General features: G+C 50.0%; 1 protein-coding gene across 1 annotated transcript; it reads left to right on the top strand.

Annotated features, from left to right (window-relative positions):
- Positions 1-726: 726 nt before the first annotated feature.
- Positions 727-22,346, top strand: SCD (stearoyl-CoA desaturase). The gene is made up of 6 exons (XM_030570438.1): positions 727-1,268; positions 6,475-6,748; positions 11,082-11,212; positions 15,195-15,400; positions 16,849-17,081; positions 18,581-22,346. The coding sequence occupies exons 1-6, from the start codon at positions 1,242-1,244 to the stop codon at positions 18,778-18,780; spliced, it is 1,071 nt and encodes a 356-aa protein (XP_030426298.1). The 5' UTR covers positions 727-1,241; the 3' UTR covers positions 18,781-22,346.
- The last annotated feature ends 3,702 nt before the right edge of the window (positions 22,347-26,048 follow it).

The raw sequence follows: 26,048 nt of genomic DNA, 5'->3' as shown, positions 1-26,048 counted from the left end.
GTGACTCGTAGTTTGGGAAAGGCATCAGGTGACTAAATGCAGATAGATTCTATGGAAAATTTGGCTCCAACTGTCCTAGCCAACTTTGCACCCTGATCAGACCCAAGGCTTCCAGCTACATGCCCACCCATTGCCCCTGTCTGAGCTAGCCCCATGCAGCCAGCTGCCCTTGCCTAAGTTGTGTCCATTGCTCCCCAGGTGGCCCCTTCAGGGGCGCAGGAAGCCTTAGCAGCGGCCCTTTTAGCGGGAGGCAGCTCTTTGCAAACCAGCTAGAAAGGATGGCGCATCAGAGAGGATGCAAACCGGGTCCCCCCGGCTGGGCTTTGTCAGGGAAGGCGGCCGAGGTACGCTGCCCAGGCGCTAGAAGAAGGGCGGTGGGAGATACCGAGATCCCAGCTACCTAGCAGGGTTAGCACGAAGAACACCCCCAGGCGACTCATGGCATTTCACTGGCAGCTGTTTCCTGGGAAGCCCCCCAGGGAAGCCCCCTCGTACGAGCCACTCGCCCCCCCCCAGCAACCCCCTCCCCACCAGCCATAAGCAGAGGAATGCAGAAGGTTCAGTCCTAGGACCCAGCGCAGGCGAGACCTCCTGACCCACTTTCCAGAGCAAGGTAACTCTAGGTCATCGCCTTCTCGCTCGGCTGAGGCTGGCAGCTGCGCGTTTCTCTTCCCGCTGGGGGAGGGCCCCGTGCGGGGCGCATGGCTGAGATGGCAGCGCAGCTCAGCCTAGGACAGAGCACTACAGTCCAACAGCAACGCGAACAGCAGATTGCTGACAGCCAATGGCGAGGGCAGCCTTAGGTGGCACCAAATTTCCGTCAACCAATAGGATCCCCTCGGCAAGTCTAAAGGCATCATTAGCGATTCTCCCATCCTCGTCCTCTTCATCAGCATCCTTCCGCTCACCTGGCATCGGTCTGCCAGTCCCAAGAAGACAATAACAACAGCAGCAAGCGCAGGGCACCGGGAAGCTTCACTGCCTCAGCCCTGCCAGCTGTCGCCTGCTAAGCCAAGGAGCGGGGACGCCGCTGAAGTGCTGCGAGGGCTCCCTGCGGCAAAGCACGATCCATCTCCCGGGATCACATTACCACGGGCACCACCACAGGCGGCGTCTTCCCTGAAGCGCAGAGCATCTGCCAGCAGCAGCACGCAGCTCTCCCTCCCTCGGCGGTCACACGCAGAGGAAGCCGCCGGCAGTAGCTGTACACAGAGCTGTGCGCACACACGCGCAGTCCCCAGATGCCTGCCAGCGTGCTCCAAGAGGAGGTAAGCAGAGCCCTAGGTACGGCACCGGCGCTAGTATTTTTAGCGCCCTAGGCGCACGGCCATTTGCCGCCCCGCGAGCTGGTCCCGCGACTCCGGTTGACCTGCCGCAGTCGTGCCTGCGGGAGGTCCACCAGAGCCGCGGACCGTCCGCAGAAATGCCTGCGGCAGCTCCACTGGAGCCGCGGGACCAGCGGACCCTCCGCAGGCACGACTGGTCAGCCGGAGCCGTCTACCGCCCCGCTCCCCCGCAAAATGCCGCCCCCCAATAATCCTGGCGATTGCCTACGCAGCCTAAATGGAAGCGCTGGCCCTGCCTGGGTAGTAACTTCTAGAGACCTGCTAGGTGAGCTCTGCTGAATAGATCCCTGATGCCACCAGCTCGAATCATTTCTTTTTCACAGGGCGTTTAGTTAACTAGAACTGGGAAATTCGGGGGGTGGGGGTGGGGGTTAAAATCGCCTTGCTTTTGTGTTATTCTCAAAGCATTAACAAACGCAATTTGCTGCTAACCTGAGGCAGATTGAGCCCACAGAGGGGGAGCAAGATCTTAACTAGTTAAGTACGCTGCTGAAATCTCCTTGAGGAAGGGGGTGTGTGGAGAGAGGAGTGAATCATCAACTGCTGATTTTGCGGGGAATTTTTTTGAGCAAATCCTTCAGCGCCAGAAAAGCGGTTCCATGCGAGTCTCTTGGGCAGATGGCCGATGGTTTTTATTAAAACTCCCAATGGAAATCTTTTCCAGTTTTTAAACCGACGTTCTCTTGCAGTGTTTGTAACCCAAACATTGCAGCACTGTGCTAGCCTAGGACACTCAAGGTGAAATTGACTAGAAACCAAAGTGAAATTGATTATGCTGTGAACAAGGCAAGAGTAAATGAGAGGTTGCAAATATCCAGTGTTCAGTCATCCTCATCTCTTAATAATAATCTGTGGTGGGCGGAAATTAGCCTTTTAAAAATGAATGATCTCTGGGCAGTTTCCGTTCTAGACGGATTTAGCTGATTCCCCCATCTAACGCCTCCTATCCACAGCCCGTCTGTGCAAAGTGGGAGGGAAATGCTCCCAGCTCAGAATGGCAGGGTATTCCCGCCCCTTTTCAGGAGTATAAAGGACTACACGAGGTGCAGGGATGTGGAGAGCGTGCCCTCTCTCCAGCAGAAATGCATGCCAGGACTGATGTTTTCCTTTCATTTTTTTAATATTTATTTAGAGACTAGACTTAACTGACACATCTGCTGCCTTCTCTCTTTTTCTCAAGGTTGTGAATGACCCTGCGCTATGCTGCTTGTGGGGTGCTGCCGTATACTGGCCTGAGATTGTATTACTGGGGTCTGGTCCTGAGTCCAGCTGTACGGGGCACATAAACTCTACTAGGCTGTCTGTGTTGGCTGTATACCAGGTTCACTTACTGGGTGCTTAATATTGGCAGAGAGTGGGGGAAGGGGACATCTGTTCTGCAGATGGGAGCTGCAGAGTCATTCATGAATGAGGGGGCACTCATGTAAATGATCTGGCCACTATCCCACCTCTAGACCCCAAAGCAGCCCTGTTCAATCCCCATCCTTCTCTCGGGGCAGAGGCAAGAGGAGCCAGTGTAGCCCTTAGGCCAGGAGATAACTCCCCTCTCTCTCCTCCCCACCCTATTGGTCTCCAGCCAAGTTGGTACCCCTGTCATGTCTCTCAGCTGGATTTCAGAGCTGTCTGTGCGCCATATGGCCTCTCGAAGGCCTACGCAGGGAAGATGACCAACATACCGTGCTGCTATAATTATATCAATGTCAGTAAAGTTCCCTGTGGAGTCAATCTGGGATAAGAGCATCAATGTGGGTATAATTTTACAGGCATGGCTATGCTGGTAATTTCCCCTTTATAGACAAGCCCTGAGCCCTCTTGGCCAATTATCATGCAGCCAGGGAAGTATATACGACCTCCTGGTAGGAAGTCATATGGGTATATCTGACATTTGGGCTGGGGAGAACCCTAACGTGCCTAATATCTGGATTATAACACATTTCACAGACACTTTAGGTCTGTCCCCAAAACCTCTGGATGTATCATTACTATGAACATAAGAACAGCCATACTGGATCAGACAAAAGATCCCCATCTAACCCAACATCCTATCTTCTGACAGTGGCCAATGCCAGGTGCCCCAGAGGGAATGAACAGAGCAGGTAATCATCCAGTGATCCATCCCGTGTCGCCCATTCCCAGCTTCTGACAAACACAGGCTAGGGACACTATCCCTGCCCATCCTGGCTAATAGCCATTGATGGACCTATCCTCCTTGAATTTATCTAATTCTTTTTTGAACCCTGTTATAGTCTTGACCTTCACAACATCCTCTGGCAAGGCATTCCACAGGTTGACTGTCAGTTGTGTGAAGAAATACTTCCTTTTGTTTGTTTTAAACCTGTTGCCTATTAATTTCATTCGATGACCCCAGTTCTTGTGTTATGAGGAGTAACTAACACTTCCTTATTTACTTTCTCCACACCAGTCACAATTTTATAGACCTCAATCATATCCCCGCCTTACTCATCTCTTTTCCAAGTTGAAAAGTCCCAGTCTTATTAATCTCTGCTCACATGGAAGCCGTTCCATCCCCCTAATAATTTTTCTTGTCCTTTTCTGAACCATTTCCAATTCCAATAAAACTTTTTTTGAGATGAGGTGATCACATCTGCATGCAGTATTCAAGATGTGGGTGTACCATGGATTTATATAGAGGCAACATGATATTTTCTGTCTTATTATTTATCCTTTCTTAATGATTCCCAACAGCCTGTTTCCTTTTTTGACTGCTTCTGCACATTGAGTGGATGTTTTCAGAGAACTATCTAGAAATACTCCAAGATCTCTTTCTTGAGTGGCAACAGCTAACTTGGACTCCATCATTTTATATGTATAGTTAGGATTATGTTATCCAATGTGCATTACTTCGCATTTATCACACTGAATTTCATCTGCCATTTTGTTGCCCAGTCACTCAGTTTTGTGAGATTCTTTGTAGCTCTTCCCAATCTGCCTGGGACTTAACTATCTGGAGTAGTTTTGTATCATCTGCAAATTTTGCCACCTCACTGTTTACCCCTTTTTCCAGATCATATTTGGAATAGGACTGGGCCCAGTACTAACCCCTGGGGGACATCACTATTTACCTCTCTCCATTCTGAAAAATGACCATTTATTCCTACACTTTGTTTACTGTCTTTTAACCAGTTACCAATCCATGAAAGGACCTTCCTTGTTATCCCATGGCAGTTTACTTTGCTTAAAAGCCTTTGGGGAGGGACATTGACTAGAAGAGAGTTGTTGGGAGACAGGATCCCCAAGCTGGGATGCAAAGAAGACAACTCTCTAGCAACAAAGCTGTCTGGCAGCATGGATTTGCCTAGGCTCTTCCTTTTAAATAGAAATATGTTTGATTCCAGATGTCTGCAAGAGAACCTATAGGGTGCCTGCGGATCCTCCAAGGGGAATTTCTCTGCCTCTATAACAGTCACTGTGGGGAGGTATTGCTGAGGCTGTAGATTCTGCCCCTGGGAAAGGGAGGAGCTGGGCGGCCACATAAACAGCATGGATTGCTTTTAATGCCTCCCTCAAGAAGCTGGGCCATAGTGGAGCCCTGGCCCCAGAGAATGCCCTACCACTGGGAAGAACATATGTGTGAGCCAGCTTCTAATGCCCTGCCACCAAAGATACCAAATAGCCGTTGGAGAGGCACAGACACCTGTCCAGGCTTCCTCAGCATGTCCAGAAGTGTCAGGCCTGATTCTGACATTCCCATTGGGTAGTGTCTACACACCCAGTTTGTACCAGTAGAAATGGCTGAGCAAGGCATAGGACAGCCGAGGCTCGTTTGGGCTGATTCTCAGGGGCCAGACGCTCCAACAAATGCCCGACCCCTCTGAAAATCAAGCCCATCATGCCCTTCAGACCTGAGATGGGCACCCTGGTGTGCAGCCATGAAGTGACCACACCTGGCTGAGAGGAGGATCAGTTACTCCAGATTTAATGAAAGGATCCTGCCTAGTGAGGTCACTCATGCATGATCCTTTCATCATGCACGTGTGATCTGGCACTCCCACTAATACAGAGGGGTAGGGCATGTGAAGAATGAATGTTGTGTCATGCTTGCATCAGGGGAACTGGGAGCCAAGACTTCTAAGGTCTATTCTTAACTGTGCCACTGATTCGCTGGGTGACTTCAGGCAAGTTACTTCTCTCTGTGCCTTGACTTCCCCATCTCTGAGTGTGGGAGATACTGATACTGACCGGTAACCATGAGGTGCCAACTCCAAGGTTTTAGCTAGGAGCATGCAACACTATCCTTATCCCTATCACTCCTCACCCAGAGATCTCAAAGCACTTGGCACAGGTCAGCCAGTATTGCTCTCCCCACTGGACAGAGAAGGAAAGTAAGGCAGAGAGAGTGAAAAGGTACCACAAACAGATTGTGAGGCTTAACCCAGTAATAACTGAACTACCCTGAGATCCTCCATGGAAGGGGCTGTGGAAGGGAAAGGATTGGTATTAGGAGAAGCCCTGGGAACAAAGTGTGAATCTCATTCCCTCTGTTGCTGGTTTGCACAATGTAATTTATTGGTGGCTGAAAGAAATGAGCTCAGTCCAAGCTCTTAGGGACCCTTGAGTAATTGATGTAAAACACCCATTAAGAGTGATTCCCTGTGCCCTTAAGGGGATCTCTGCTGCTGCTGGTGGTGGGGTGTCTTTGAACACTTTTGTTCCCACTCTCCATGCCCCCCAAAGCCTCAGGGCTGAGATCCACCCCTGTATAAGGCACCACAGATCCTGAGTGGTGCCTAGGGATGAAGTGGTGTCTAGGCTTAACACTGACCTGGGGTGAGAGGTGGGTTGCACCACAAGAGAACAACATGCCATTGTCTGTGTGCTACTGGGCCTGGCTGGAGAACCCCAGACAGAGTCCTGTTACCACTCAGAAGCTGATTTAGTAACCTCCCCCCGCCTCCCCCTGGAATATGATGTGGGGGATGGCGGGGGCAGGGGAGGAGGGCTGTGATGAAGAGACAGCCAGCCCTAGCTCCTAATGCCCCTCTGTCCTTGGAGATGGATGTTATGGTGGATCAGCAGCCCAGCCCCAGCCCCTCTTGATCCTTGTGGTGGGGACCAGATTGTAACCAACACAATGTTGTTTGTTTTTAATGTCCCCTCCCAATGCCAGCTCTCCAAGGATCTTCCTTCCCCCACAGTCACTGCCAGGGTGATGAGGAATGGGGGAACAGGCATGGAGAAGGCCCTATCCAACCAAGAGGACTTGGGAGGAGACCGGGGCATGACGGACGATATCTTTGATGAGAGCTACTGTGAGAAGGAGGGCCCCAAGCCTGCCAAGAGATACGTCTGGAGGAACATCATTCTCATGAGCCTGCTGCACTTAGGGGCCTTGTACGGGTTGTGGCTGATACCTGCAGCAAAGCCTGTCACCTTGGCATGGGGTAAGTGGAGGGGACTCTCTCATCTTCCATGTCTGAGTGTGAAACTGCAGGGGGCGGAAGAATACGCTCACCCAAAAGGGGATGAGGCCAGTGCATGAGGGTAATAAAGAGTAGAGGTTGCAGAAACTGTCACAGGGTCTTCCAGGAGCGCAAGAGGCCAGGCTTGCAGAACGAGGTGTCTCCTGTGAGTGAAGGCACAGGAGTGAGTTAAAGCTGGAGCTAATTCTTGTATGACTTTCCCAAACACACAGATAAAAATTGAAACATTAAGTTAGACACTAAGGCAACCTTGTACAACTTCATTAGGCTGTTTCACATGCAACCAGTTCCAGTCAAGGCTGCAATGGATGAAAGATGACTAGAGCGAACCCGCTGGGGTCAGATACGTTCTCCCCACTCAGACCCTCTGGCCAGTGTTAGAACCAAACTCATCTTCTGAAATGCATGGCTGAGCTGCAGCTGGGATCAGGATGGGAGGTGCAGGCTCTCACTAGAGACCCTGTCTTTCACAAAAATTTTTCTGACCTATTTTGAGGACTTGAGCAGTTTGGTTAGTTCAGATGACGAGGTGTGGCGAAACGTGCCTGAAGTTCTGACTGCTTCTCCGATCCCAGCCTCTGACTATTACAGAAATGGAGCATTTTAAACTAGAGATGGGGGTCTCATTCATGTCTGATTTACATGGCTGGGTAAGAAAGTGGAGTCAGGCCCTCCAGTTTAGATAGTTCCAGCCAGATGCTCCCTAGGTAACAATCTGGCAAACCAGGCTGCTGGACAGTCCCTTGTGAGATCTGGCTGGGATCTCCCTTGCTGTCTTTTCATGCCACTGCCAGGCTTGGGCTGATCTACTCTCAGATGCTACCTTCCAGGATGCTTGGGCCTCTGGACCTGGCTAGAGGCTGGGGAGACCACAGCCAGAGCTGGGATGAGAGATCTCCTTCCAGAAGAAGGCAGGAGGCTTAATTGTTACCCCTGGGATTTTCAAGACCGGCTGGTTTGACTCTCTGCTCCCGTGACTGTAGCAGGCAGTGGCTGGTGGGGTGCCACAGGCATGGCTCACAGTCTGCCAAAAGGCAGTGAAGGCACCAGTGTGAAGCCAGCATCACTCAGGGCTGGTCTACACTACGGGGGGATATCGATCTTAGATACGCAACTTCAGCTACGTGAATAACGTAGCTGAAGTCGAATATCTAAGATCGGATTACTCACCCGTCCTCACCGCGTGGGATTAATGTCCGGGGCTCCCCCTGTCGATTCCGCAACTCCGTTGGGGTTGGTGGAGTTCTGGAATCGATATAAGCGCGCTCGGGGATCGATATATCGCGTCTAGATGAGACGCGATATATCGATCCCCAAGCAATCGATTTTAACCCGCCGATACGGCGGGTAGTCTAGACGTAGCCTCAGAATGCTGCCATGCACACAATGGTCCCTTTCCAAAAAATCATGTTGGGCTTTTACCCTGTGAAACTGACACGCTCCAAGGACAGCGTTTTCCCCTGCATCTCTGATAATCTGGGAACTGCGCATGCTGTCCCACGGGCTGACCTCGCTGGGGGGAATATGCAGCATCAGCGTGTCCTTGGGGGAAACTTTCAAGGCCCTTGACACTGTTTTGTGCAGCAGAAAGCCTTGCTCTTCGGGCCCCACTGCTTTCTGGTGCAGCATTATCTGTTCTGAAAGCCCCAGCTCCAGCCTTGCACGCAGAGTTCTGGGAGCCTCACAGACCTGCTCCAGTGGAGCATCTGGCTGCACCCTAGAGATGGGCATACACCTCAGCATTCAGCAAGGCAGCCAGATACCCTCAGAATTAAGTTAGGGTGGGGTGAGGAGGAAGGGGATTGGGTTGGTGGGTTTCTTCCAGGGAAATGGGACAACCATGTGGTCCAGAAATGGGATGAGCTGGGGTCTGTGTGGGAGTTAAATGATGTCTGTCCTTCTTACTCTTCCCCACTCTACAGCATTTTTGATGCATCCCTAAGCACATCTGCCCCCTCTGTTCTCATCCCATTTTGCTCCAGTGCCCCCTCAGTCTGTGTCTCACCTTTCTCTGTCTGGCAGTTCCTCACAGCACACTTGTGTTCTCAGTTCTGTACTGTTTCTTTTCTTTGCTGTTTTCTGTTTCAGGTTGATCTTTCTGGATTTTAATTTCAGTTTAGCAGTGCCCTACCACCTGGGACAGATGAGCATCCCTTATTCAGAATATATACCACAGTCGTAGCTTCAGTCTATGCTCTACCACTACTGTAAGCTGCAGAGTCTGAGACCAATAGCCTATTATATTACTCATAGTTATACCATCCTAAACCATTCCTCTGTTGGCTTGATGTTCACATCTCTCAGAGTCCTATAGACTTTCTGGTTCTATCCCCTTTAATTTCCATCTTGCCATGTTCTACATACTAAGCTCTCATTGCTTTTCAAGCTCTCCAGCCCTTTGCTGATATTTGCCCTTCTCAGTTCCTGCCCGCGTTATATCACACAATCTCTTTCTGGACCAGAGTTCCCCAGAACGGCATAGTATTGCTAGTCAGGCAATATCCCTCCACTGCAGTGTCTGTGAGATCCCTTTGGTCTCTCAGCATTGCTGCTTTCTGTGCATCTCCCCTACCACTACTGTCCAGCCAGGGATTCTCTTCCCCCGGAGGCACTACCTGCATTTGACAAGGCTGACTCTGGATTCTTTTATGTCCTGACTGTGGCCCTCTGTTGTGGCCAAAACACACGAAGGGGAAGTCAGGGAGGGTGGTATACCCTCAAGGCCCTGCGCTAGGGACCATTCTGTGCATGCTGTCCTCCTTGTGCTGTGGTGGAGCAGCCTGAGGGTTGCTTTGATTTACACTGGCCTGTAATGGCCGTAAAGGGGCTATACATGGATTAGCATGGTGCAGGGGTGTTTTAACAATGCCCATTTCCTGCAGTGCCAGCAATGGGGAACATGTGGGACATTTGTTCTGCGGTGTTGTGGGATCGTTCTTGCACTATGGTGATGCCTCCCTGGGCCAGTTAGGCAGAGCTGGCAGCCAAAGAACCCTGGCGGCACAGTACAAATCAGCTCTACTCTACCCGGGGATCTGGCCCATATTATCTAACCTCTCTATAGACGCTCCTTTGTTACTCTTTCCTCAAAGCTGTTGACAACACCTCCTAATTTAGTATCCTCTGCAGATTTAATAAATGTGCCAGTCGCCTCTCCTCCAGCTCAGGGAGGAGGCAGGATATTTCTGGACAGAGCTGTCATCCAATTCTATCCATAATTACTTTTTCTGAACACTGGCCTTGGGAAATGGTGCATACTTGGTACCCTTATTGCTGCTCCTGGGAGCCAGCATTTATAATGGTGTGAAATAGATACAAAGGTGTTTTTAATGCATAAGGGGGGTTGCACTCAGAGGCTTTCTGTGTGAAAGGGGTCACCAGTACAAAAGTCTGAGAACCCCTGCCTTAAGGGATGGAACTCCACCTGACTGACTCACGACAGCACCACAGGGGAGCAAACAAAAAAAGTCAACATGACGCTCTTCCAATCCACCACCAATCACCTGTGGCCTGCCTACGACTTGGCAATGAATCTAGAAGCTGAGCAGAGAGGAGAACTGATGAGTAGGGAGAGGAGACAGGTGGGAAGGGAGAAGCTGAGCAGTCTCCAGTCGATGATGGAGCTGAAGGTATGGTCTAGGATCTGATCAGACAATCACTTTCCCCAGCTTGCTCCTGCTTGGGTATTCAAAAGGGTGAGGGAGAGAAGATGCCCTGTATGTAGTTCACTTTCTGTAACATCTAAAAACACCTGCCAGTCAGTGTGATGTCTAACATTGTAGTGTGTCTGGGGATCGGGAAATAAGCATATCTATAGGGAAATCTTAAGGGCTTAAACCTGTAGCGGGGCCCCTCGGTAGCTATGCAGGATAGCTATCCGGGCTTACATCATCTACCACAGAAAGGTGTAAATGCCAAAGAAATCTGACTAGGAGACATATGATGAAATGAACTAGGAAGAGGAGAATTTATCCAGATTATTAGGGGAAATTCCCGAAGAGTGAGATCTGTTAGAGTTGTTGCCACAGGGCTGTACTGGAAGCAGCAGTTTTATTCACTGAGTGTCCATCATCATGGTATCAAAGCACAAGTGTCTCTTTTGCCTGTGCATCTTCAGAAGAAAGTTCTGCTCTTGGTTGGATCAAGTTCTGCTCTTGTGTTGGGGGTTGGACTAGATGACCTCTCGAGGTCCCTTCCAACCCTGATATTCTATGATTCAATGGAAAATTTCCAGCTGGACAACATGCTCTAACTTATCTGACTCATTGCCTTCCCCCCCTTTTCTTATGTCCAGGGTCCCTGTGTTTCCTGATGAGTGCTCTGGGGATCACAGCTGGAGCGCATCGTCTCTGGAGCCATCGGTCCTACAAAGCTGGCTTGCCCCTCAGGATCTTTCTGGCCATTGCCAACTCCATGGCTTTTCAGGTAGGGACCCCTCTCACAGGTTGTCAGCTTGTCTGTCCATGGGGAAGCAATGAGTCCTAAACTGTATCCACACATACAACAGGGAAGCAGGTTGAAGTCACAGTCCCTTCTTCTGTACCATTCCCCTCTGACAGCTATATCTCCAAAGTTATTACTGAGATCAGAGATCTTCACCTTTCACATAAAGGGGAGACTCACTGAGTAACACTGCTGCTGGGATGGGTGAGGGGTATTGGGAGTGGGAGAATGGCTACGGAAATACACCAGTAGGAAATCACCCCAAACCAGGAGGATTTCTCTCTCCATCCAGGGGCTCTTCTTCTCTTGATAGTTGTATCTGATTCCCATGAAGGACTTGGTAGAATTAGAAAGTGCTGACATATGGACCTAACTTTTCTCTTGCTTAAAAAGTTGCTAAAAGGAAATACTTTCACACAGCGTGTAATTAGGCTGTGGAACTCACTACCACAGGAAGTCATTGAGGCAGAGAACTTATCAAGATTCGAAAACAGATTGGACATTTATACAGATAACAAGAATATCTAGAATTACCATCATAATTAATGACAACAAATCTTCTGCCAGACCTCCCACTAAGGCCATAACCCAGGCAATAACTGTTAGAGACCACATCTACCCTAATGGAGGGCAGATCATCCCACATCTGCTTCTGTGGGGTTCTTACACCTTCTGAAGCAGCTGGTGCTGGCCACTGTCAGAGACAGGATATTAGACTTGGGTCTACTCAGATCTGGCAGTTCCTTGCAGGCAGAATTGCTGTCTCTGACTCTCCAGAACCTTTTCTCTCTCTGGCAAATGGATTATCTCCTCCTTGGCCCTGCCCGTTACTGCCTGGAGCTGCTAGAAAACACAATGGGATCACGAGTCAAGCTCTTTAGGAGCTTCCTTTGCTCTGATGGTTAACGTACTGGCTAGCAGCCGTCAGAGGCAATCAGGGTGATGGGTGCTTAAATCATAGAATCATAGAATATTAAGGTTGGAAGGGATCTCAGGAGGTCATCTAGTCCAACCCCATGCTCAAAGCAGGACCAAACCCCCAACTAAATCATCCCAGCCAGGGCTTTGTCAAGTCTGAGTTTAAAAACCTCTAAGGAAGGAGATTGCACCACCTCCTTAGGTAACCCATTCCAGTGCTCCACCACCCTCCTAGTGAAAAAGCTTTTCCTAATATCCAACTTAAACCTCCCCACTGCAACTTGAGACCATTACTTCTTGTTCTGTCATCTGGTACCACTGAGAACAGTAGATTCATCCTCTTTGGAATCGCCTTTCAGGTAGTTGAAAGCAGCTATCAAATCCCCTCTCATTCTTCTCTTCTGCAGACTAAACAATCCCAGTTCCCTCAGACTCAGTCATGTCATGTGCTCCAGCCCCCTCATCATTTTTGTTGTCCTCTGCTGGACTCTTTCCAATTTTTCCACATCCTTCTTGTAGTGTGGGACCCAAAACTGGACACAGTACTCCAGATGAGGCCTTACCAATGTCGAATAGAGAGGAATGATCACGTCCATTGATCTGCTGGCAATGCCCCTACTTATACAGCCCAAAATGCCATTAGCCTTCTTGGCAACAAGGGCACACTGTCGACTCATATCCAGACAAGAACAGTCCGAGGTTCACTCATCACTACTGAGTTTGGAGTTAGAGGTGGAAACAGGAGAACCTACCCCAGCTGTGCCTGCCCTTCCCAAGGTGCATTTCCAGCACTGGCATGGTACATGTTCCACCACTTCTTGTATAGGGAGCCAGGCTCTGCCACCACTTCGAGAGCCTGTTCTCGCAAGGTGCTGACTGCCCTGAACTCCAGCTGACTTCTGGGGGAGCTGAGGATACTCGGCACGGCACAGGACGGGGCTCTAGGGGCCCAGTGGTTGGAACTGGGAATCAAGGCCTGGCACTCCAGCTCTATCACGAACATGTTGGGTGACCCACAGGTAAATCACATTCTCAATGCAAGAAGGATGGTCTTGTGGTTAAGGCGCTAGACAGGGATGCAGGAAGCCTGGATTCAGTTTCTGGCTCAGATTTTTAAAGGTATGTAGGAGTTGCGATACCTAACTGATTTAGGAGCTTAAACTTCATTTCAAGTTATGTAGACACAGATGAGATTTAGGCTTCTAAATCACTTAGGTTTTGCAGACCCTAAATAGAATTACAAATCTGGTATTTAGTTGCTCCAGGCCTCAACCTTCCCACCCCGAAGGATGATGAGGAGAAATCCCCCGTGCTTCTGAGATGAAGGAGGAGCTCTGGTACTTAAGTGACAGGTGCCCATAGAGGAGTTGACTCACCAGCAGTGCCTCCCTCGAGGCTGGGCATGGCAGCGCTTTCCTGTTTAGTGTTCCCAGCTGATGGGCACCCCAGCCCTGCGGTGGCCGGCCTCTTCGTGGTATTCAGCCCTCTGGCCAGGTCACTTTAAGCCTCCTCCCTTCTGGGGTAAGAAATTCCAACAAATAGTTTCAAGGTCTCTGTGAGATTTCCAGCCTCTGGGACAAGCGGCTCTTACAGCCTCTCTCCAGGCTCTGATTAGTCCTTATTGCCTCACATCAGTGCTTCACACCACCTTCCCAGTGGCTGGGGTGGAGAGCCCAGGCCCGCCCTCTTCACGGGTCCCAGTCCAGGGACCTGAGGACGAGCCACCAAGGTCTGTTCTGTCATACACCTTGCTGCTGCCTCCCAGAACCCCTTCCTCCCACTGGTATTCCTCAGCCTTCTCACCAGCCCCTTCCTAGGCTCTTTGTCATGAGCCACATCTCCATGGATTTCTCCTCTGAGGTCTGGGTCCTGCTCTCATGGCAGGGTCAGGCACCGCAGCTTGCTCCAGGCCGGTGTCTTCCAGAGATTTCTGAGTGCTGCAGAGTCCTTCCTTGCAGCTGCTCAGACTTGTCCAAACACCTTGTGGGCTTCCCCGCCTCCAGCTTCCTCCTGGATCAGGGTGACCCACCTCTGGTCCCAGGCTTCCTCCTGGCTCTGGACCTTCCAGTTCTGGCTCTAGGCTTCCTTCTGCATTTAGTCCAGGAAGTTCCCAGCTACCTGTCTCATGCGCCTCCACCGGGTCTTCTTTTCTTACTGCCCTATGCCCCCTCCTTTAGGAAGACTCAGTTCCTTCCCAAGTGGGTTTGATGACCAGTGTGCAACACGCCTCCAAGTGCCACCCACTGGCCTAATGGGGCTTAGGCTCCTGTTAACCCATGGTTAACCATAACCAGAGTGGGGTTTATACATCCTATCACAATGCTACAAATGTGCCTGCATAGTGCTTCAGTTTCCCAGCTGTGGACTGTCGCCGAATGATATTTACCCAGCTTTTCAAAAGTGCTGTAAGAAGGATAATGTAAATGTGAACTGGTTTTATTACAGCTGGTCAAAATGAACTTTTTACATAGAATCATGAACATTTCAACGTTTTCAAATCTGGGTTCGTTCCCACAGGTTTTTGAAATGGACTGATATTTTGGCTTTAAAAAAAGTCAACAGAACTTTCTTAAAATGTTTTTTTCGGGAAATGTTTGAAAAACTATTTTTTCCCATTTCAAAATGGAAAATTATCATTTTCTGAGAACATCCAATGGGGGGGGGGGCGGGAATTCACCGTGGGGCTAAGATGACGAATCAGTATTGGCAAAGCAGCAGACACAGGGCTAACCAAATTCCCCAAATGATCAATTAAAAAAGGTGAATTAACAAACAATAAAAGCTTTTGAGAAAAACTTAAATGTTCTGAGCAAAAATTTCTGGTTTTGAAAAATTGGCCAATTTTTTCAAAACAAAAATCAAATAAAACCCATAAAAAATATGGCCTTAAAATCAATGCGATTTAGGCACCTAAACCAGTTAAGGGATTTTGGTAAATTCCACTAGGTGCCATTTTGCTTCCTTAGACACCGGACTACGTTGTGTATATATAGCCCTAACTCTAACCCTTGCTGACCGGTGAGTCATCCAGCCATGTTCATTCCAGAATGACATCTACGAGTGGGCCCGAGATCACCGCGCCCACCACAAGTTCTCCGAGACCGACGCTGACCCTCATAACGCCACGCGGGGCTTCTTCTTCTCCCACGTTGGCTGGCTGCTGATGCGCAAACACCCTGACGTAATTGAGAAGGGCCAGAAGCTAGACCTGGCTGACCTGAAGGCTGACAAGGTGGTGATGTTCCAGAGGAGGTGAGCTGCGTGCAGCCAGGGTAGGGGAAGAAAATAGGGTGATTGTGGTGCAAGGTGAAGGGCAGGTGTTGGGGCCAATGTATCACAGGGGAACCAAAGGGGCTCTGAGGCATGGCATCCGGCTACAGGCATCTTTCACAGGGGTAATCAATAGGTGGACCACGGGCCAAAACTGGACCGCCAGACACATTTGAATGGACCTCAAAATCTTTTATTTACTTATTATCATTATTTTCTCTGGAGTCTGGACCTTGACTAGACCTTGACCAAGACATTTGGACCTTGACAAAAAATAATTGACTGTCCCTGCTCCAGAGCAAAACTAACCCTCTTGGCATGGCTCAGGTGTAAGTGTTTGGAGAATCGGGACCATTGTTTGGGAACCTGGGCAGAAATCCATGAGGAACAAGTTCCGTCCAGCACAGCAGTGGGATATATTACATGTTTTGCTTTGTTTGTGGGACAGGAGGAAATGGGGTCAGAAAAGGCAGGGCCCCAGCCTCACTGGGAACGTTGCTGGCACAAAGGGCCCAGTGCTCACTGGCTGAATCCCTCTTGCATAGAACATGTCCCACTGCTGCTGCAGCGTTAGCAGGGGTAAAGCCCCGGCTAGCCTGTGAGGAACAATAGTTCCTAGTAGGTGGGTGAGAGGAGAGGCTTCTACTTGTATCTCAGGGCCTGCCTCTTGCCCAACCCCCATATCCCCATGGAAATGGAAAAGGCACAAGATTCCACCCCCACCCCCCACCACATACCCCAGCTGCATTTAGACTCCACCATCTGATGTCTCCCCTGTGGAATCTCTCACTTGCTGGGATTGGATTTCTCTCCTTCTATCCCCGCCCCCGCTGCACACGCACAGCCCAGTTCCCCGCACCAGGCCTCCCCCAGTGTGAGTGACAGGTTCCCTGACAGATGGAAGAGAGGAGTCTGCTGCAGCCCACAGGTAAGGAGCCAGAGCTCGAGCTGCAGCAGCACATGCCCTGAGATCTGGAGGTCCTTGGTTTAATCCCAGGTGCATCAGCCAAGATGGCAGCTGTCGCCCTCACCCTTGGACAAATGTGACCTGGCAGCAGTAATGATAAATGGAGCCCCAGGAAGCCTGGCAGCTCTGCTTCACGGCACCTGTACTCCGTTGCCAGCTCATCTGCTGGGTCCTCCTTATTCCTGCCAGCGGGGGTGTGGCTCTCATTGTGTGCCCAGCCTATCCTCTTTATTCTTCTGCGCCCACTTTGTCACTGTCCTTGTTTTCCTTTTTCTCCAGAGGTAAAACCGGGCCAGAGGTGGGCTGGTTCTGTGCTGTTTTCTTTGTATAGTTAAAATTAGCACCTCTCCCCCGCCCCGGAGACTCAGCCCTGTAGATGACCTGAACTGCCCGTGCCCCTCAATGCTCCTCCATGGGATGCGCCTGCCCACTAACTCTCTCCCCATTATCTGTGTCCTGGCAGGTTTTACAAGCGTTCTGTGGTGGTCATGTGCTTCCTGTTCCCCACCCTAGTGCCCTGGTGCTTCTGGGGGGAATCTCTCCGCAACAGCTTCTTCCTCCCCACCATCCTGCGCTACGTGCTGGTGCTCAATGCCACCTGGCTCGTGAACAGCGCTGCACATATGTTTGGCAACCGGCCCTATGATCGATACATCAGCCCCCGGGAGAACCGCTTGGTCACGTTTGGAGCCTTAGGTACGTTGGTGGCGCCTTTTAATTCCAAACCACTCCACAACCTGACTGTGAATGAGACAAGCAGAAATCACTGTGCCTGCCACTGAAATGTAGCTGTGTCTGGGGAGGAACACAGCAGCTGTTCAGTAGTGCATAGCAACAGTGCACAAGAGTCTGGGAGAGAAGGGAAGAGGAATAACGTCTATTTATAAAACTGTGAGACTGGGGAGATTTTAGGTGCATAATTACATAAAATCCTCAGCTGTTGTAAATCTGCATTGCTTTGAAGTCCATACAGCTACCCTGATTTACAACAGGATCTGACCCTAGGAACCCCAGTGTTCCTGCACTCGCATACGGGAAAGCCAGAAGCACGTAGACTCCATTTGGGTGATCTTGCCCACGCACCTGCAGACCTGCAAATTCACTGGTGTCTCATGCTCTAGTCAGTGGGTACGTAGGGCAGTAGGGTTATCTTCTCCAGTGTCCTGCATATAGCACCTCTTTATCTCACAATGAGATTTATTTGCCCTGCCTGAAGGTCTCACCCCCTGTTTGTTATAATGACAAGTGCCCCCCGCTCTCTTTTTTCACCTCTGGGAAATAATGCTTCTGAAATAGCTGGGCACACACAGCCAGAAGTGCCAGTGGTTTCTAGGTGCTAGAATTGAGAAGCCAAGTCCTGATTTTCAGAGGTGCTGAGGACCTGGGAAAAATGAGCCCAGAATCACCATTAGCTTTGTACTGCTTTCCTCGGCCAGATTCTCAGCTCATGCGTATCGTAGCTCTGTGGACTTCGGCAGCACTGCACTGATTTACATGAGCTGGGGATGTGGCCCCAGACTTTCACTAGCGAGTGTCGGAGCTGCACAGTTCCCATGTGGATCTGAGCTTCTCGGATTCTGGGGATGGAAGATGAATGGACGGAGCCGCCAAGAAGAGCCAGGACTCACTTCAGATCTCGCCAGGAGCTCAGCCAAAGCTAGACGGCTTCTCTCTGGGATATGGAGGAGGAATCAGAACCCCCCACAAGCCGCACTAGGCTCTCTGAGGGTGCCCATTTTAAGGGCTTTAATAAGGGGAGGCCCAGGCACAAGCAGAAGTGCTGGAAATATCCTGAGTTTTCTCTCAATTTGACAGCTTCAAGCGGGTCAGGTAAAGAGCCAACCGAGTTCTGGCTGGACCTGTGCTGAGATTAACTAGCCCTCACTAAAAGCAGCAAAGAATCCTGTGGCACCTTATAGACTAACAGATGTTTTGGAGCACGAGCTTTCGTGGGTGAATACCCACTTCGTCAGATGCATGACAGTGAAGTCAGCTCCCAGTGAAGTCTGTGGGCTGCAAGGGGGGAGGATCGGGGGCTGTCCCTGCCCCATGAGGAGCACAGTCTGCATTCAGCATAGATGGCCCATTCTGGGGACATGGTGCCCGAGCATGGCGAAGGGACTTCTAGAGCATGATGGTTTCAAACCCAGGTTCAGGTGCATTTACAATGTCTTGTCCCTGCTCTTCCGTTCCAGGCGAAGGCTTCCACAATTACCACCACACCTTCCCCTACGATTACTCCACCAGCGAGTTCGGTTGGCACTACAACTTCACCACGGCCTTCATCGATCTCATGTGCCTCCTGGGGCTGGCCAGCGACCGCAAGAAGGTCTCCAAGGAGACCATCCTGGCTCGGAGAATTCGGACTGGTGATGGCAGCCACAAGAGTGGCTGAGGGCCTGTGTCATCCCCCCACAACCTCTTCACTCACCCCAAGCAAGCTGGGCACACGATTTTATGTTCTATTTACTAACCATTGAATAATGCTACCAGGTTGCTTCAGATGATGATGATTTTAACCCTCTCCTGCACAATGTATTTTAAATGATGTATTTAAGACCTATAACTTTGTCTCTCTAATGCTCAGCAGCTCCATCCCTCTCTTCTCTCTCTTCTCTCTTTCTTCTTTTTGTTCTTCTTTTGTCTCTCTCTGGCAAGATCTCTCCCTTTCCCTCTAACCCCTCCATGCTTCATTCTCTCCTTGCCAATGCCTTTCCTTGGCAGGGAACTGGTCAAAAGCCTGTCTGGGGCAGATCGTGCTGCTGGCTGGAGAGTGGGAGTGGAGGGGAGTCTGTACCAGCTGGCTGAAGAGTTGAGCCAAAGTCAGGGATTCTTTCCCTAGAAATCCCCCTTTCCTGCCTCTGGTTCTCCTGCCCTCCTAGGGCTGCTGACTCAGGATATGAATGAGTGTCTCTCTAGGAAAACAGCAGCAAGGCCTTTCCCAGAAGGAATAGCAGTCCTGTCCCCTTGCTTGTTATCAATGAGAGAGCATGATGTTGTCTCCTTGGTGCTGGGCCTCCTTTGCTTCCTGTAGGCTGAGGGAAGGTGATGCTGGGGATGGGGAGAGGAGACCCCTGAAAGCGTCTTCTGGAGGGTTAGCATCAGCTGCAGAACATGGTGGCATGGGGCACATCAGCTGCCTTCTCACCTCGAGTGTCGCAATGGCTCCTCTTGCCGCCCTGCAGCACCTCTGTGCTAGAATTGCCTGGAACGACTCAAGCTGGGCTCCTAGCTGCCTGCGTGGGAAAGCTGCAGACAAGGACATCTGGGGAAACGAGGGGCTTGATGCCACTGAAATACACTGGCTTGGGATGGGACGGATTGGAACTGTGGACAGTATTTCCCAGGAAGAGACTCTTCCAGAAGAACGACAGCAGGAGAAGCCAGAAGGAAGTGACACAAAGCCCCATCTCTGTGTTAAGCTGCTTTGTGTGTCGGAGGAATAAGGTCCCATTTCTATGGAGAATGCGGTCCTAGCGTGTGTCTGCGTCATACAGATTCTTATTACTGAACATGGTTGAAATGGGGAGATGAAGGGGCAGCTGATGTGGCCACATCCAAGCAAATTGATCCTGTGTATGACCAGCTAGAAAGTGGGGATGCTGCTATGTTAGTGACCCAGGGGAGCCTTGTGTCTGTGCAGATGGGCTTCCTGCAGCCAATTAACAAGTACCTGATAGAAACTGACACCAAAGCAGGGGACACTGAGAGGGTTAAAGCATGAGAAAGTTACAGGGTCCCTGCTCTGTGTGACCCCTTCTCAGCACAGCCCCTCTGAAGCCAGGGGGTAGAGCCACAGCTACTGGGCAGATCCAGGCTGGAGATGGGACTGAATTGCCCCACTGTGCTGGGAGCAGGAAAGCATGTTAGGGGGCTCATGATCAGCTCCCAGCCCCTTCCAAAGCAAATCAGAGATACCCGGGGGACAGTGACTGCCTGTTGCACGCATTGTGGTGGGAAGTGCTTGTGCAGCCATTGCTGATGGCGGCCGTTCCCATAACTCCCCTCGACACACGGTGCTAGAGCAGGGTGCTGGCGGCTGGGCCGTGTGTAATTCGTCCCTTGCAGAGAGGGCCTTCGCTCCAGCGAGGGGGGTTCGCTGCATAGCGCCTGGGCACGGAAGGTGCCTGTTTCACTCCTGGGCAGCACTGACAGTGAAGGCTAATGCTAGGCAGACTGTGCTGTCTGAGGCCTCAAGACATTGGGGGGAAGGGTTAAAACCCTTGTGCGTTTCACCCCATAGCACTTGCAGATGTCACGGACAGGCTTGGTGGGATGAGGCCCCATTCCCATCAGCCACTCACCAGACAGTCCTGGGTGAAAGCTAGCGAGGTGCCCAGGCTGCTGGATCCTGGGGCAGAGCTGGGAAAGACTGGACTGGGGTGGAGGAATGATGCTGAGATGCTCCTTCCCCTGCCTGAGCCGTGCTGCGTATTCTCAAGGGCAGGCTCCAGCCTTCCCATGCAAGCCAAGGTGAGCACATCACTGCTGATGTCTTGCTGCGGTCGCAGAGCTCTTGCTGTCAGCCAAGAAGTCGTCCCTGGCTTTCTGCCTGTGTATTGCCATGGCCAGAATTGTCCAGCTTTGCAGAGCAGCCTGCCCTCTGACTGAGCTAGCGAGATGAACAGGCTCAGGAGCGGGCCACCAGCAGATAAGCCAGTCGGGAAGCTTTTAATTCCTGGGCTCTAAACCCAGGAGGTGGATAGCTGGGTGGGATTCCCCAAGACTGAGATTTATACCTGCTCAGAGGGTGACTGTGGATAGTTTTATCCAAATGGATACAAAGAAACCTGCATGTCATAATCCTGGGCCAGAGCCATCCCTGGTCCAAACCCCACTAGAGTCTACATCCTGGGTGAATTTCACCTCCCCCAATAGTTATTCCCTCACCTCATGATCTGGACATGTTGTGTCATGAATCTGAATGGTAGGTTGCATCACACAACATGCTGCGGAATCCACCATCCTCTCAGGAGAAAAGCAAGGGGTTGATTCGGGCGTTTCCTCTAAATCCCAAGAGTATTGATCACATCCAAAAATCCTGACGCAGTGAGGAAGCGGAGTGGAAGTAGCCAAACAGCGTCAGTGTTTGCCCAGTCACTTTGTTGGTAGATTGGCATACATCTCTGGGTGCCTTAAGTCTATAATACACATAGGAGTGTTGACAGCTATTTGCAGGATGGTTTTTTCTTTCATGAATTATGGAAATGTAATTAATTATTTAATTGCCGTCATCAAATTGTGGGTGCAGGTGATTTTGAATGTATTGAGTTAGAATTTGTTAGATTAAGGAACAGATGCATCATTTTAAATAGAACCTTGTTTGCTTTGTATTTCTTTCTTTGGTGGCATGTTTGTATCCTAAATGTGTTCTCTGTGAGTTTAGCTAAAGTGAGTCAGAGTGAGAGATGGACGTAGACAAAGCACCAGTGTGTCTAGTGGCTAGAGCACCAGGCCTCCTGAGCTCTATTCCCAGTTTTGCCACTGACTCAGTGAGAGATCTAGGGCAAGTCAGTTAACGTCTCCATGCCTCAGTTTCCCTCTCTGTAAAATAGGGATAGCACCCTACCTCACAGGGGTGTTGTGAGGCATAATTAATATTTGTAAAGTGAGATCAGGGTGTGGAAGGCCCAATATACATGCTAGTGGTGGCGATGGTAGTATATGACTGGATTGCAAACAGTGTTCTCAGCTCCCCTGGTATCCTGGAGACGGGACGTGCAAGTGTTGGATAAGTAGTGAAGGATTGGAAGGTTGAATCTGTGCATTGTCTAAGCTCTGTTGCTATTGAAATGTGAGTGGGATACAACTTTCCTGGTTCGGTTTCTGCATTCTAAGATCTCTATGTTTTGTCTACTGAAAAACTTTTTGAAATAATTTCTACTAATTTGGAATCAGGCGGCTGGTTGTGCTGATCTGAACTGGTATTTGTTCATAATAAAAGTTTACTTTAAAACTTGACTGCCTGACGACAAAGAGTTGGGCGGGCTAGAGCCTTCAGAGACTACTGTTCCTGCAGATATTTTCCTCCTATTGGTGCGGGGAGGGAACCTGTCTTTTTAAATCTGGTGAATAAGCTGGTTTGAGGGCACTCACTCTTAAGCACGTACTGTGCAGTCACACCCCTCGCTGCGGGAGGCTCACTGTCCCTTCCACTAGGGGTTACTTCAGTTTAAATTCCACTCAGAGCCTCTCACCAAAACACTGCAGCAGCTGACTGATATGTATGTAGCAAAACAGATGATGCCAGCAGCTCAGCTCTGGGCATGGCTAAGCGGGGCACAGGACTTCAATAACTCCATGCTGCAGAGGAGAGAGGAGGAATTTTCCTTCTGTGATAGAGCATCACTGGAGAGTGGTCCTGTCCCCTCTCCTCCCACAGCTGGGCAGAAACTGGTCAGGGCAGGGACAGCCCCATTTAATAGAGGTCTATAGACTCCCCCTCCCAGCCCCCCTATCACTTCAGTTGTCTTGGAAACTGTAGTAGGGCTGGACCATCCTTAGACAGCACTGTCCAGATTCTCTAGATATGGGGGACAGATAGCTCAGTGGTTTGAGCAATGGCCTATTAAACCCAAGGTTGTAAATTCAGCCCTTGAGGGGGCCATTTAGGGATCTGGGCAAAAATCTAGGGTTTGGACTAGATCAGGGGTATGCAACCTATGGCACATGTGCTGAAGGCAGCACACAAACTGATTTTCAGTGGCACTTACACTGCAGGGCTCTGCATTTTAATCTAATTTTAAATGAAGCTTCTTAAGTATTTTTAAAACCTTATTTACATTATATATAACAACAGTTTAGTTATATATTATAGACTTACAGAAAGAGACCTTCTAAAAACATTTAAATGTATTACCGGCACACGAAACCTTAAATCAGTGAATAAATGAAGACTCAGCACACCACTTCTGAAAGGTTGCTGACCCCTGGACTAGATGACCTCCTGAGGTCCCTTCCAACCCTGATCTTCTATGATCTCTGCTGTCATTCTTGTAGCCACTGTTAACTACTAGATGTGGCTCCTAGGCCATGTCTACATCTAAAATTTTGCAGCGCTGGTTGTTACAGCTGTATTAGTACAGCTGTATAGGGCCAGCGCTGCAGAGTGGCCACACTTACAGCAACCAGCGCTGCAAGTGGTGTTAGATGTGGCCACACTGCAGCGCTGTTGGGCGGCTTCAAGGGGGGTTCCGGGAGGAGAGAGCAAACCGGGAAAGGAAACCAGCTTCCCCGCGGTTTGCTCTCTCGGTCCCGGAGCCAGCCAGCAAACCGCAGGGAAGGAGACCTGCTTGCTCGGGGTTCCGGGACCGAGAGAGCAAACCGGGAACGCCGCGGTTTGCTCTCTCGGTCCCGGAGCCACCCAGCAAACCGCAGGGAAGGAGACCTGCTTGCTCGGGGTGCCGGGACCGAGAGAGCAAACCGCGGCGAAGCTGGTTTCCTTTCCCGGTTTGCTCTCTCGGTCCCGGAACCCCGAGCAAGCAGGTCTCCTTCCCTGCGGTTTGCTGGCTGGCTCCGGGACCGAGAGAGCAAACCGCGGCGTTCCCGGTTTGCTCTCTCGGTCCCGGAACCCCGAGCAAGCAGGTCTCCTTCCCTGCGGTTTGCTGGGTGGCTCCGGGACCGAGAGAGCAAACCGGTAAAGGAAACCAGCTTGATTACCAGAGGCTTCCTCCTTCCACGGAGGTCAAGAAAAGCGCTGGTAACTGTCTACATTGGATTACCAGCGCTGGATCACCAGCGCTGGATCCTCTACACCCGAGACAAAAGGGGAGTACGGCCAGCGCTGCAAACAGGGAGTTGCAGCGCTGGTGGTGCCCTGCAGATGTGTACACCTTCAAAGTTGCAGCGCTGTAACTCCCTCACCAGCGCTGCAACTTTCTGATGTAGACAAGCCCCTAGATACACATGATGGGCCAGATTTCCCAAAGAGCTCATGAATGCTGTCAGATTTTCAAACATGTTGATCTCTTCTGAAAAATCTGGCTCTGCAGGAGGGCCATTGGTATAGACTGTGTGTGGAAGGGGAGCAGTTTCATCTCATTTCTGAGGTTTTCATTGTTCTCTCCCTTGTACATGACAACCAGGCCCACGTGCCACAAGGCTGCTCTGAGTAATCAAAGGGCTTCCGTTCTTCAGCCATGGGGCTATGCATGCCAATCTTCTAACAAGGTTTGAAGTGGAAGAGACCTGGCAATGCCTGTCTGATAATCTGATGCTTCTTTTGTCCAGGCTTTGCAGCATATACCCATGTGTCAGAACAGGACATCGCATGCATTCCCTCCCACTTGAAATGAAACGAGAGGCTGTGTGTCATGGTATAATTCCCCATTCTGAACCTTAGCATCCAAAAGATGGGATACAAGCATGAATTCCTCTAAGCTCAATTACCAGCTTAGAACCTGTAGCGCTGCCACCAACCAGGAATTCCAGTGCCTGGTACACTCTGGTCCCCCCAAAACCTTGCCCAGGGACCCCCAAGACCCAGTCCCTCTGGATCTTAACACAAGGAAAGTAAACCCTTTCCCTCACTGTTGCCTCTCCCAGGCTTCCCCTCCCTGGGTTCCCCTGGAAGATCACTTGTGATTCAAACTCCTTGAATCTTAACACAGAGAGGAAAATTCACCTTCCCCCCTCCTTCTCTCTCCCCCTCCCAGACTCTCCCTGAGAGAGAAAGTAATCCTAACACAGAGAGAAATTAGCCTCTCTCTTCCCCTTCCCTCCTTTCTCCCCACCAATTCCCTGGTGGATCCAGACCTCGTCCCCTGGGATCTGACACCAGAATAAAAAAAAACCAATCAGGTTCTTAAACAAGAAAAGCTTTTAATTAAAGAAAGAAAAACAGTAAAAATTACCTTTGTAAATTTAAGATGGAATATGTTACAGGGTCCTTCAGCTATAGACACTGGGAATACCCTCCCAGCCTAAGTATACAAGTACAAATTAAAATCCTTTCAGCAAAATACAAATTTGAACTCCTTCCAGCCAAATACACATTTGCAAATAAAGAAAACAAACATAAGCCTAACTCGCTTCATCTACCTAGTACTTACTATTCTGGACATATAAGAGACTGTATCAGAGAGATTGGAGAGAAACCTGGTTGCACATCTGGTCACTCTCAGAAACCAGAGAGAACAACAAGCAAAAACTAACAGCACACACAAAAACTTCCCTCCCTCAAGATTTGAAAGTATCCTGTCCCCGATTGGTCCTCTGGTCAGGTGACAGCCAGGCTCATGATTTTGTTAACCCTTTACAGGCAAAAGAGAAATAAAGTACTTCTGTTCTATTAACTCCTACTATTTGTTTATGACAATGTGATGGCAAATTTCAAAGCCCTGGATTAGCCATTTGGTAATAACGATCACCCTGCATGGATTCGTCAGTGTGATTGCCTGCACTCCCTCCAGTTTAAGATTATTAAATTCTCTGTCCAAATTCCTTTCACAAACAATAGAATTCCTCCCCACAGTGCCAAAGCAGCAGTTCACCCTCTTCCCTCTAGTTGATTCCTGTATTAATTCTACTAGAGCTTTAAAATATTGCCAGAAGGGGAGATTTTCAAAGGTACAAATGGGATTTAGGGCCCCCAAGTCCATTGTAATGCTGAAATCTCCCCCAATTTCCTCCCACCAGGGAAAGGAATATTTAAGCTGCAGGACA

Source organism: Gopherus evgoodei, chromosome 7, assembly GCF_007399415.2.
Source record: "Gopherus evgoodei ecotype Sinaloan lineage chromosome 7, rGopEvg1_v1.p, whole genome shotgun sequence".
NCBI classification, from domain to species: Eukaryota; Metazoa; Chordata; order Testudines; family Testudinidae; genus Gopherus; species Gopherus evgoodei.
Note: the sequence above shows the minus strand (reverse complement) of the source record. Positions and strands in the feature narration are given on the sequence as shown.

What these genes read in the sequence shown, in the direction of transcription:
- SCD (XM_030570438.1), top strand. Translation starts at nt 1,242, where the DNA reads ATGCCTGCCAGCGTGCTCCAAGAGGAG. An exon ending in CCAACTCCATGGCTTTTCAG is followed by an intron (nt 11,213 to 15,194) that starts GTAGGGACCCCT and finishes TGTTCATTCCAG; the next exon opens with AATGACATCTACGAGTGGGC. An exon ending in GTGGTGATGTTCCAGAGGAG is followed by an intron (nt 15,401 to 16,848) that starts GTGAGCTGCGTG and finishes GTGTCCTGGCAG; the next exon opens with GTTTTACAAGCGTTCTGTGG.